This window comes from Sminthopsis crassicaudata, chromosome 3 (genome assembly GCF_048593235.1).
Source record: "Sminthopsis crassicaudata isolate SCR6 chromosome 3, ASM4859323v1, whole genome shotgun sequence".
Classification (NCBI taxonomy): domain Eukaryota; kingdom Metazoa; phylum Chordata; class Mammalia; order Dasyuromorphia; family Dasyuridae; genus Sminthopsis; species Sminthopsis crassicaudata.
Window position 1 is genome coordinate 51089040 of NC_133619.1, and position 13615 is coordinate 51102654.

General features: G+C 35.0%; 1 protein-coding gene across 2 annotated transcripts in view; it reads right to left on the bottom strand.

The window, feature by feature from the left end:
- The window catches only part of RASA2 (RAS p21 protein activator 2), a 129765-nt gene that overhangs the window by 41409 nt on the left and 74741 nt on the right, over positions 1-13615 (bottom strand). For both annotated transcript variants that reach the window (XM_074298479.1, XM_074298478.1), the window contains exons 6-9: positions 11891-11974; positions 9526-9598; positions 5824-5900; positions 4268-4366 (exon numbers count right to left, since the gene is read on the bottom strand). In XM_074298479.1, coding sequence (XP_074154580.1) covers positions 4268-4366; positions 5824-5900; positions 9526-9598; positions 11891-11974 — 333 coding nt within the window. The remainder of the gene's footprint in view (positions 1-4267; positions 4367-5823; positions 5901-9525; positions 9599-11890; positions 11975-13615) is intronic.

The window sequence follows — 13615 nt, forward strand, 5'->3', positions numbered from 1 at the left end:
ACTGAAGTAACAGGAGAAAAATAAAATACTATAGGATTCAAACATTACAGAAGATGGAAAACCACAGGCTTAGAGTGGACTCATGAAAGCTAATTATTTGGCTGTCATTTCCTGCTTCTTAAAGGTTATCATGGATTTGCATAAATGAGAGGAGGTTTGCCACAATTATCTAAGTTAAAGTTGAGAAAGGACAAGAAAACAAACTAAAATAAGACAAAGGTGATGATATGACACAAAAGAAAAAAGCAAATTAAACATACCCGCTACTCAAAGCTTTCTTAAAAGGAGATGAAATCATGCTGCATTTCATTATAAATAGTTGAAAACATAAAGTATGTCAGTACTAATGGCAAACTTCTCACAATGCCTTTTTAATGTTAACAAACTATCAAGCTGTACTCATCAGTTTTGTTCTGCCTATTTGTCCTTTATACATATCATCAGCATACATGTGCACAACTAACACACGATTAATCTGACTCTCATTCCCCAAAGGGGAAACTTCTTTATATTCCACCCAGGGAATTCCACAGGCTAATAGATGGAGCTGGAGGGGATCGATTTGAGAGACTCCTGAATTCACATTTCTCATACAGTTAAGAAAATAGAGGCACAACGACATTAATTGATTTGTTTAAGATCACAGAAGCATTAATTGTGATCGGAACGCTTGTCCTTTGATTCCAAATCTAGAGTTCTTTCCACTAGCCTCCAGTGCCCCTTTGTCAGCGTAAGGGCACTTTTATGTATACTTCTATTCTTCGGGTTGTCTGGTTACATAAAGTCTTCTATCTTTATCAGAAGTAGTTTCATGTAAGATTTGATTAGTCTGGGTTCTGGGATGATATGTTCTATTCATAGTAAAGCACAGCAGCATGGAAAGAGATGCAAATTCTCAGCTCAAATTCTATTCAGACATGTATAGAATGATCTAAACACTGAATTCATCTTCTAGCAGGTGATAGGAATGTGCTCTGGTTCTAGCTATACTATACTTGGGCAACCTCACCTTACTTGTCTGAACTTGAGATCTCATTTTTAAAATAAAAACTTGATTGAATCCAGAAGATTTCTTTTTTTAATTTAGCTTTTTATATCTCCTTTTTCTCTCACCCTTCTTCTTTTTCCCCCACTTAAAGAGTTATCTCTTTTAACAAAGAACAAAAAGAAAGGAAATAAAGCCCAAAGAAGTTAACAGCATCTCTACCACATTAGGTACCATCAGTAGTGTTCCATGTCAGCAGGTCTGGGGCAGACTCATAAATATGAAACTGGCTAGATAATTCCTAAGGTCCTTTCTAGTTTTATAATTCTATTTTTTCCTTTTTTTTTTCCTTTTCTCTGAGACAATTGGGGTAAAGTGACTTGCCCAGGGTCACACAGCTAGGAAGTGTTAAGTGTCTGAGACCAGATTTGAACTGGGGTCCTCCTGAATTCAGGGTTGGTGCTCTATCCACTGTGCCACCTAGCTGCCCTAAAATTCTATTCTTACCTATAAATTTCATAAGCAACACAGACAATTCTGAATAAGAAACTCACATCAAACAAAGGAGGAGGTGATCAATATTAGAAACCTGATTTTATTATTTGAGACTGAGGATAAAAATTTTTACCAAAGAAAAATAACTGAGAAGCTGAAACATGCTTCAATGATTCTATCTAGCAACGTATTTAAAAAAACCAAAAACAAACAAACAAAACCAGGAAAGTACTCTCCAAACAGGAGAATTAAATTTCTGAAAATAACTATATTTCCTATTCTGAGGGGCGGCACGGAATATCTGAAATCATATAAAAGGCCAAAGAAATAAATCACAGGAAAAAAATGTTTTGCAAATTAGAATTCCTGGATTATAGTGCTATTAGAATAAACTCCACTAGGGGATGCTGTGGGACTGAAAATGGGAAAAAAGCACATTAACCCATCCTAGTATTTATTTTTATATTGGATTGAATTACTGCTAGAACAGCCTTACAGATTTGTGCCTCTATCAATGAGCACATTCCCAGATTTCACTAATTCTGTCAATAGTTTTAGCACAAATATTGTAGGGAGATTAGTTTGCTTTTCTATATATTCTATCACAATGAGGTCATGGTGCCATGTGCATCTTTCTGAGCCTGTGGAAGAACAACAAGATGTACTCCTAAGTCTGGTTATTAAAAAGGGTGTGGAACTCTTACCTGAGGGGATCATTTTGCTCTCTAACTGTCCTGTTGACTATTTGTCACCTGGTGGAATTATGATTGCCGCCTGCTATCATTTGGAGCTTGGAATTTTAAGAATAGGTAGCTAAATACAGACAACCAGCAAGCTCAGTGGATAGAATCTCAGACACAGAATCAAGAAAACCTGAGTTCAAATCCAACTTCACAGACTTACTGGCTGTGTGATCTTGGCCGGGTCACCTCACCTCTGTCAGCCTCAGTTTCCTGGGGGCAATAATAGTACTCATCTCTCCCAATTGTGAGGATCAAATGAGATGATATTTTTAAAGAGCCTAGTCCACTGTAGATGTTTAATAAATATTTGCTTGCTTCCTTTCTTCATTGAGTGGAAGCTTTTGGATATGAGATGGCTGAAGGAAGGAGAGTCACTATTCCTTAAAATGAACATGTAATTAAAGTTATAAATACCTTAAGTTTTGAATGCTGTTAATTACATTTCTGTTCACTATGAGATAATCTGTGCAAATAATACTTCATAATATTATCATGGCATCCCATGTCCCCCCCCCTTTTTAATCTGCCATATGATCAAAGCTCTAAAGACTTTCATCTGCAGTTTGGGGCTCTCCACAATCTGATATCATGTTACTTTTTCAAATTATTTTCTCTTCCATGTCCTCTGTCCTATCCATCCCGTTCTAGCCTCCAGATGCTGCATATTTCACTGTCTCCTACCTCGGCTGACGAAATCCCATCTTTATTGGAATGTCCTCTCTCTGCCTTGGCTAACCTCTTTCAGTTCACCTTTTAATGTCCAAGATGCCACATCTCCCATGACGCTATTCTTTCCTAGGGGGCAATAACCTTCCTTCCCTGATGGAACATCTGGTTTGCTCCTGGTAATGGAATCACCCTTTGAATGGTAAATTCTGTAAGAAATTGTGTCTGGGGCAGTAGGTGGCACAGTGGACAGAGCACCAGCCCTGAAGTGAGGAGGACCTGAGTTCAGATCTGGCCTCAGACACTTAACACTTCCTAGCTGTGTGACCCTGGGCAAGTCACTTAATCCCAACTGCCTCAGCAAAAAAAGAAAGAAAAGAAAAGAAAAAAGAAATTGTGTTCTGCTTATAGAATGCTTAGAAAGGACAACACTCGGTACACAGCAGAAACTTAAGAAACATTTGTTGAATTCGTTTTGTTTGTGAAAGAGGAACAGGAAAGGATGTGAAGCTGATAAGTGAGCCACCTATGACTCTTCTAAGTCCAATATCAGGGGCATGATGTACATTTCTAGAATTAACTTGGGCAAACTGGAGAACTAGAGTGCCCAGCAGTTACCTCTCCAGCCATGCTCCAAGCCCTCAGGCCCTGGGGGATGTTTTCCTAAGAAATTCCTTCAAGGCTAAGCTCAGCCACAACCCCCTACAGGCAAGCTCCTAGGACTCCTCTAGCTGTCACTAGTCCTTACCTTCCTCAAATTCTTATTTTCAAACTTCCTGGTACATGTTTTCATCTGCATCTGTGTCCTGAACTTTAGCACAATATCTTAACCAAAGCCAGGTGAATGATAAAAAACACGAAAGGCAAAGTCTTTTGTTTCCTTTTTTAATAATGTAAGAAATTCTTTAAAATATCAAAGGATCCAAATTGTTTAAACAGAAAAAAATGGGGGCTGAAAAGCCCAATTAAGCAAAACATCCCTCCACATCTACAAAGAATAAGCTCTGAATATAAATACAGTATGTGTATGTATCTTGCACTTAATCTTGGGGGAAGCACATAAATGAATGATTACAAGGCATAGAAAGTGCTGAAAGTTTATAAAAACATGCTCACTGTCAGACTGAGAATGTAAACTAAATACACACAGGAAGTCAAAGACAAAGTTCTAATTCCTCACTGAGGGTACAATGACTTCCGATCCTGACCACATCATAGACTCTAACAAATCATTCTAGCCAATCCAAAAAGAGAAAAATAAAGAGAAAACAAGAACTTTTTTGAAGAAAACTTCTGAAAACAACAGTTTCTGAACATGACTCAATGAGACCACCAAATACATCAGACTGTTCCAAATTGTTAGCTTATCCATTCTTACCAGGCCTGATGAGAGGAATCATTTCTTAACACCTTCACGGGAACTTTGACCTCTCCCAGAAAATTATCAGCCAAGTTTCCATTGTTCCATAAATCAACCCTGAAAATTGAAAACTGATTTGTTCATTTTTTAAATGTAAGAAGATGCATGCCTCAAAGTCGCTGCAAACTATTATGATTTGTATTATAGCATTAATTTTACATGCTCAAAGTAGATGTTAGCACTGTCATATATAGTTATCTAGAAAACAGAAAAAAAATGCTGTAGTGGTTTTTATTTAGAAACCAAAAAAAGCAATAATTTGTCAAAATTTAAAGCATAAATAAAATAGCTGTCATTTAAAATTGTGCTCTTTTTACCTGTAGAAATCAGGACTACAGTGATTTTGTTGGATTTGAGAAAAGAAACATAAATAAAAATACTGTAATTTCTCTCAAGTATCAGCAATCAATATTTAATTATAGTAAATTCAGTAGCACACATAACCCATATATTTTAATTACATGATTAATACAACTTTCAAAATGAACACACTGTTAACACCACACATATTATACATGCAATTTATAAAAAATTATTTTCTTACCAAGCAACAACTAAAATATTTAAGACCTAAGATAGATAAGAGACTCCAAACACATGCACCTGGTTTAGTTATCTTACTGTACATCTTACCTCACTGACATTTCTGTTAGACAGCAGATATATTAAGAGGAATAAGACAATTAATTCTCAAATGTGGTATTATTGCTTTTCTAAATAATCTTTGCATCTACATTATGATTAAAAATCAAAAAGTTAACAAAATTTGAACAAAAATAAAAATGTTCTAGAAGACAATTTCGGTAGATATCTGTAAAATAAAATATATCTCGAACACTATATCGTGAAAAAAAAAAGCCACAATGCTTTAATAAAAATTTAAAATCTAAATAGGAAACTTTTCAAAGAAAAAAAAAACCTTTTAAAATAAAAGCTTTTGAACAAACTTGTTATTTCAGTGGTGTGGAAGATTCTTGATATGGAAACTGCTTCTATGATGGGGTGCAACATCTCCTCTGCTCCTTAGGAGACTTCCAGATCTGTTTGGGGAACTAAGAGCCTGTGACTGGACCTTGGTCACACTAAGCAAGTCAAATCCAAAACTTTCTGATGTCAAGTACTCCTCTAGTTACTCTATCACATTTTCTTTCTTATAAACTAATAAGCAAGATGAATTGTTTTCAACAATCTAATAATTTTTAGTTAACACAGAAATATACTTGTTCACAGACCTATGAATAGAAGTTATTTTTAATGGAAATAATTTCCCTACAACACATGTATTTCTACTTACCCTTAGTACACTGTATGAATATATAGTATTTCTATAGTTTTTGCAAGATGAAATTGACAATTCTTTTGCTTAAGATTTCTGAAATTATTTTGAAGACAAACTTAAAACTTACCTTAGTGGCTCTCTCTTATATGTTAAGATTTTACAACTTCAATAGTAACCACAAACTTTTCTTTAAATGCATGAAAATAGTAATTCTCTATGGCATTAAGAAACATACCTGATTTCTAGCTTTTCAATGTCTTCCTCCTCTACCTGAAACTGGGATTTTTTGGTATAGCTACTAGATCTGGTTACCTGTAAAATAAAATTGTTCAACAAATATCCTTTACAAACTCCAAAGTTTTCCCTCCCCATATTCTTTCTTTAAAAAAATATTTTCAAATGATGCATTATTTACATAAAAATATAGAGTAAATTTTATAGTTCTATTCTTTGCTATAAAGCTAAAACTAAAAACAGTATTGAAAGAGATAAGTAACAGAGATTGGGATTATACTTCTAAAATAAATGGGAAACATTCTGGATTTGATCCATTTCTTTCTATATATAGTCATCTCTAGTTCGATTTTACCCATTTCTATTCCTTCAGTTATTATTTCTATGTGCATAATCCTCATCCATGTCCTACCAAAAAAAAAAAAAAAAACACTGAAATAAACAAAAATGTATAATGCATTTCTATTTCAATTTTCCAAGTCACTCCCCAAATCCTGATCTAAATTTATAACTATCGAATACTTCACTTAAATACCAAGTTAGCAATTAATTAACAAGCATTTAATAAGAGCCTATTTTTCATGCTAGTCCCTATGTGTGAAGCACAAATACAAAGATGAGACAGTTTGTACCCTCAGAGAACTTACATTCTGTACACAGGGGGAAAAGCTTCCAAGGAAGGGAACTTCCTTCCAAAGAAGGTCCAATTAGAGGCAGAGCAATAAATTGTTATGCTGCTCTTTCTATGGCTGTATTGGTGTGCATTTGTTCCCGGAATAAAAGCAAGAGGAGAAAAATAAGGTAGGGAGCATATGAATGCTGTGACACAGAAAGTGGCAAAATTGGATATAAAGCATAGTTTACAGCACTCTAATCTCAATATAAGCATTTATTAAATATATATATATATATATTTAGCATCAATTGTGACAAGGCAGAGGAGATGTGTTGATAGCTAATAATTTAGTTCAGGAGGTAATTGATGTATACAAATAATGATAATACAAAGAATGAAATAAAAATTGTGGAAAAGGTGTAAGAATACTGAAAGGGTTCAATCCAGGGAAGAAAAATATTATTTCTTTCTTTCTTTTTTTTTTTTTCCCTCCCCATTTTTGGTCTGTGAAGTAGAGAAAAGAAATTGGAAGTTTCATTAAAGGGAAAACATTTGACCTGGGTCTTGATGGAAAGGATTTAAATAGGTGAGAGCTTTTTGGAATTACCTAAAAAGTCTGAGGAAAAGCATATTCAAGCAAGATGAAGTAGTCTATTTGACAGGTATGTATGACACATATACAGGAAGGGCAGACAAGTTAGTACAGAGGTTTACAAGTTAAGAGACCCCAGTATCCTGACAAAAAGTCACCATGATCTCAGGCAAAATTAAAGGCGTAATATGGAATGCCCAAACAAAAGGGGTCTTATACCCAATTATTCCCTATTCTAGTGAGACATGTGGATGACTGTATTCATATTCATTTCTGAGGACTCCATTTTAGGAAGATCATCAATAAGAAAGAGGATCCAGAAGAGGGGAACAAGAAGAGTGAAGGCCCCAAACTGTATGAGGATAAGTTGAGAGAACTTAGGATATTCAGTCTTGACATAACCAAAAGGTGGACTGTAATATGAGAGGGACCTTCAACTTCTTATGTCTGGTCTCAGAAGAGAGGATTTGAAATAATGGATAGAAGCTGCAGAGAGGCATATTTAGGCTTGATGTTAAGGGGAAACTTCCTAAAAATGGAGCTATTCAAAAATCAACTGAGTTGCCTGGAAACTAGTAGGTTTCTGCTCACTGCAGATCTTTCAAAGGATATTGAATGGCCATTTGCTAGAGATGTCTAAAGTGGATTCCTCTTTCAGTACCAATGGTCTAGATTAGAAGTTGCATGAATTTGATGTATGAAAATAACTGCATTTTTATTTATACTAACCCCATGGGATATTTTGCATTTTTTCAATTACCTAAAAAATTATTCTGAGAAATGGTCTATAGGTTTCACCTGCTTGCCAAAGGGGACCATTACACAAATACAAGTTTACAAGGCCCAGGTAATAGATTGTCCTTTCTTTCTCTCTCTCCACCCCCAGACCCTCATCTTCTCTGTCTCTCTTCCTCCTCCTCTTCTGTCTCCCCATTTGTGTTCTCTCTCTCTCTCTGCTAAGGCAATTGCCCAGGGTCACAACTAAAAAGTGTTAAGTATCTGAGGCCAGATTTGAACTCAGGTCCTCCTGACCTTAGGGCTGGTGCTCTATTCACTACAGTAACTAGATGCCCCCGTCCACTCTCTTTCTAACTATGAGATCCTATATCTTGGCCTCAGACTGGTCACATGAATCAAACCCACACCTTACGACTACTAGTCCAGGGCTTCCTATGTCAACAATTCATTCTTTCGTTCAATTAAAAAGTTCTGCTCCATCTCATCGCACTATGCTAGATGATGGGGATATCAACGTTATGAGAGACCAAGGACTGTTAAAGCTTATTATTTAAACTCTAGAAGAGAAGGCCAGAAGGACCTTCAGAGATCATTTTGTCTAACTCCCTCAACTTTCCAGATGAAGAAAACAAGTCCCAGAGTGACCTGTTCATGTCTAGTTTAAGGTGATATAGCTGACTAGTGACAGCAGGTCTCCTAACTTCCACACAGATGCTGCTTCTGTGCTATCACAACACACGCTAATGTTTATTTAGTGAGAAGGAGGAGCAGCTCAAGGGACACGTCCTACACTAATCCTCTCCCAGTTACTCCAGTGCTGGAAGAACCTGCATCACCACACTACTTTTTATACATCTTGCATTTGTCTATTGTATACCTAATGTTCTTCCTCTTCCCCTAGAGTCCTTTCCAGAAGGGAGACTTTCACTTTTGTCTCTGAAACTCCAGCCCTGTGCCCAGCGCCTGGCACAGAATAGGCATGTCAGAATGGTTGCTAAAAAAAAAAAATTCACCCTTACTAAGAAGCATCATTTTAGATTCAGTCCAATGTTCGTGTGTCAGGATCTTTCTGAATTTGTTTTTGTAATCTACAAGAGTGTAAGCTCTCCTTCCCAGATTTTTGTCATCTGCAGATCTGGCAAGCATGTGATTTATGCCTGTTTTCAAGCCAAATATAAAGATGCTAAATAGATCCCTGGTGCACTCCTCTGGAGACCTTCTTCCAAATTAATACAGAACAATTACTGAACACTCTTTTGTAACTATTTAGAGAATTGTGAAACCACCTAACAATTATTAATGGTCAACTCCTATTTTTTTTCCCTTTTCCGTAAGAATGACATAGAATGTTTTTGGAATGTCATGTTCTTCCAGTGCCCCCTCTACTGTTGAGTCTTTCCTCTGTTGATTATTTCCAATCAGTGCAATATATGTTGTATATTGTTTGTATGTTTTCTTCCTGATTAGAGAGTGAACTCTTTGAGAGCATGAACTATTTTTTGATCAGTGCAAAGCACAGTGTCTAATGCACAGGAGGTATTTGTTTGTTGATTGAAGTTTAATCCTGAACACGAAGCAGAATAACAACTTTATAAATAAAAACTACTGTAAATTTATTGAAAAAGTACTAATCATATAACTTTGCTTACTTAAAAATTATAATTACCTTTAAAATAGTCTATGAAACTTAAATGTATGAAATACTAAAAATTTTTCATATTAAAACAAACAACCTGGGTATAGAAAAAGTTACCTACCTCAAAATAAAAAGTCTCATTAAACTGAGGGTTACTTGTTTTCTTCTTGACTTTTGTCTTCTTCTGGTCATTCCTGTTCCAATGTGTAAATTTTTATTTTGTAGAAATTAACAGTATACAATTATAAAACATGCAATTTTCATTTGGGGAGCTCTTTGCTTAATTTTTAAAGGCAATGGGAAACAAAGCATTTCTTCAAGAAATAGTATTGGTGAAGCAAAAAATTACTTCTTTAAGAGAATTGAAAGAAAAGCGGCTTGGTACAGTGAAAAGAGGACTCAGACATCTGAGGATATGGATTCACATCCTGCCTTTGACACTTACAACTTCTGTGATCTTAAGCAAGGCCACATCTAACAGCTTTGGACTTTGGTTCCATCATGTGTCAAATGATTAGATCAGATGAGAGAAGTCTGGCAAACTTTTAGAAGGTAGTGCTATGATCTTCTTTTACCATAGCTATATGCCATATCTGCAAACAAACTATATAATGCTTTTCTAGTAGACAGAATGACAGAGACAGTAGCAATGGCAGCCACACACCACTGGAAGAACTAGAGGAAGCTTTCTGCAGTGGGCAGACTCTCTAGGAGTGTCTTAGGAAAGAATGGACAAGAATCATACAGTAATTCTCTAATTCTTTGGACTTGTATCTCTACTGCCTGGCATAGAACAAGCACTTAATAAATGCTAGCTGATGGAGAAGGCCTCTCCTATAAAATGGAGAATTTCAAAATGTGACATATATCAAATGATGTCTGGTGAGAGAAAGGTCAACAAAATATAAAATATTTTGCTAAAATGAAAATTAAGAAAACTCAAATATTTTTCATTTCATTACACAATGTTACAGGATTACATCTATTTTTGTTGCTTAGTGCTATTACTGCAGATTTTTAAATAAACATACCTATATTTAAGTAGATAAGATTTACATTTAAAACATTTTATTTTGGATTTCTTTTCTCCTCGATTTTTTTTCATGTGGTTAGTGATTTATACAAAACAAAATGTCACACTAAAAAGAACTTCAAAGAAATCTAGCAATGACTCCATTTATAAAGCAACACTCTATGTTGAATTGTGTGGTAATTTCATGCATGTGAATTTTTTTCTCCTTTAAACTGGAATTACTACATACCCAATATACTTAATATATGCAGGAGTGCTCAATGTATTAGTAAAAGTAATTACATAAATCAGAATTTAATAAATGAATATTTAATGGAGATAATTATATATTTAATATAATTATAAATTACATTGAAATATTTTCCCTGTAAAAAGGGAATTTCTATAAATTTCCTTTAACTTCCTTTTTTTAAAATTTTAATTTACACAATTTAAACTTATACACAGCTTCTAAGAAGTTAATTATGCAAAATCAGAGTACACACAATTATAAGGAACATAATAAAGCACTTTCCATTTAAAGAGTGCTTCATGGATTTATACATCATTAGACCACACAGGACCCTAAGAGAGACATTTATTTACCAGTGGCTGTTGAGTCCATTAGCAAAAGAAAAGGAAACACAAAAATCTATCTTTCTTTGTATTATTTTAGTTTCCAATGTCCCCTCCTTTCATTATCATTAGCGTGAGCTGATAATTATTTCCAGTTTATGATGCCTTTTTCTTAAACTGTGCACTTTGTGAAGGCAGGGACTGTCTTTGGCCTGCCTTTGCATCCCTTACACTTAGCCTATAGTGTCTGGCACATGGTAAGCACTTTAAAAAAATGTTTACCGACTGACTACTTTTCTATGAATTTTAAGAAGAACAAAATTTCATTTAGTCTGGGGGTAAGGGCTGACATTATGCTATAAAAAGAAATTTTCTATTAAAAAAAATTTAAATACATTTATTATTTTCATTTTCTTGAAGAAATACTATAAGTAGTAGTATGTATTTGGCATATGTCCTAGGCTTCTAGAGAAGACTTTCCTGTCATGATAAAAAAAAAGGAGGAAGTGGTTAATTACGAAGAGGATAAGGCTATAAAGAAAACACCAGAAAAGTCTTGTATAGACATGTCTGTGGAACTAACTTATTTAAAGTGTCTCAGTTCATTGCTGTATCGAGGAGAGGAAGATATTTTTCAAAAATCAGTTATTGTTTGTAAATCATTATTTTGGGGATGGGACAAAAACATAGCTTTCCTGGCTATTAGTTTTCAGGTTCCAATCTAGATAGAAACTGAATTATAGGAGTTCATGACTTGGGAGTCCATGAACTTGGTTTTTCTTTTCTCTATTTTGATACCTGCGCTTTAATATTAATGCTTTTTGTAATCTTATAAAATGCTTTATCTTCTAACCAGAAAGTTTCTGATAAGAACCTGATATTAATATATATAGCTTACCTTGAAGGTCCCACAAGAGAAACTGTGGCATAAGGGTCACAGCTCTGTCCATTTATGAGAGGCAACCCATTGCATGCCTTGATACTAAAAGAAAAGAAAGAATTTTTGTAAAATTGATATATCATGTCAAGGTAGGAGCAAAAACATTTTTTATTACAAAAAAGGTTTACAGCTATGCATTATATATACAGCTACATATAAACATTATATACACTGATTAGGTAAAATATAACTATAACAAACATGCTTATAAAGAAATCCTGTGAGCTGTACATTGCATTACAATGAAAAGTACTTAACCTGTCCATTAGTAAGCCCCTAGACCTCAATGTTATTCATCACACTGTTTCTTTCTTTCTCCTCCTCCCTCTCCCTCTCCTTCTCCCCCTCCCTCCCTCTTTCCCTCCCTCCCTCCCTCCCTCCCTCCCTCCCTCCCTCCCTCCCTCCCTTCCTTCCTTCCTTCCTTCCTTCCCTCCCTCCCTCCCTCCCTCCCTCCCTCCCTCCCTTCCTCCCTCCCTCCCTCCCTCCCTCCCTTCCTTCCTTCCTTCCTTCCTTCCTTCCTTCCTTCCTTCCTTCCTTCCTTCCTTTCGCTTTTTATTTACAAGATATATGCATGGGTAATTTTTCAGCATTGACTCTTGCAAAACCCTCTTTTTCAACTTTTCCCCTCCTTTCCTGCACCCCCTCCCCTAGATAGCAGGCAGACCCACACATGTTAAATATGTTAAAGTATATGTTAAATACAATATATGTATACATGTCCATAATTATTTTGCTGCACAAGAAAAATCAAACTTAGATATAAGGTAAAAATAACCTGAGAAGGAAATCAATAATGCAAGCAGACAAAAACAGAGGGAGATCACACTGTTTCTTAAGTCTTTTAAAAAATAAAAGATGCAAGTAAACATTCAGGGATATTTATGGTGTGACACTACATTTAAACCGCCCCCCTCTTTTTTTTTTTTTTTTTTTTTTTTTTTTTTAAAGAAGAGACAAAAACCAAGTAGCACATTTTTTAATTGCATGAACTGCTAAACTAATGTAGAGCGTCATATCCTTCACTAAGGTGTGAATGAGACATAAGGAAACAACTGTGGTTTCAATCTTTAATTCATAAATATGTGGGCAAGTTGCATGAGAAGTAACCATTTCAACCAAATCATATCTTGCTTCATTATACACACACTTAAGTAACTTTTAATTTTATATCTTGGTAACAGCTGCTATTGCTTTTTTTTTTTTTTTGGCAGAAAATATTTGTAACCCTAAGAAACAATGTTTTATCATAAGTTGGTGACTTGCAGAGTTATGACTGGCTACCAAAATCTTTCTGAAGACTTGCTGAATTCATGAAATCAATTTCTGAGAGCCTGCATTTCTTAATGAACACTGGGTGTGTACAGTACAGTTTGTGCTGAAAGATGCTGCTTCAAAGCAGACTAAATGGAGAAACATCTTCACTCCTTTATTCACCACAGAGGTGAAACAGTACAATACAGAAGGTACAGAGACTGAACTCTAATGCAATCTTCTAGAAAATGTTCTAGTCTGTAGTCCTAAACTTGGGTAAATTCATAAAATTTCCTAATACTCTATCATGAAATAAAAATGCTAAATAGAAAAACATTTTTAAAATATTTTCTATTTTTCTCAGTAGAAAAATTTTAATACATTGTATTCTGAGTTTAACAATACTGAAATGACATTATGAAATAACATATT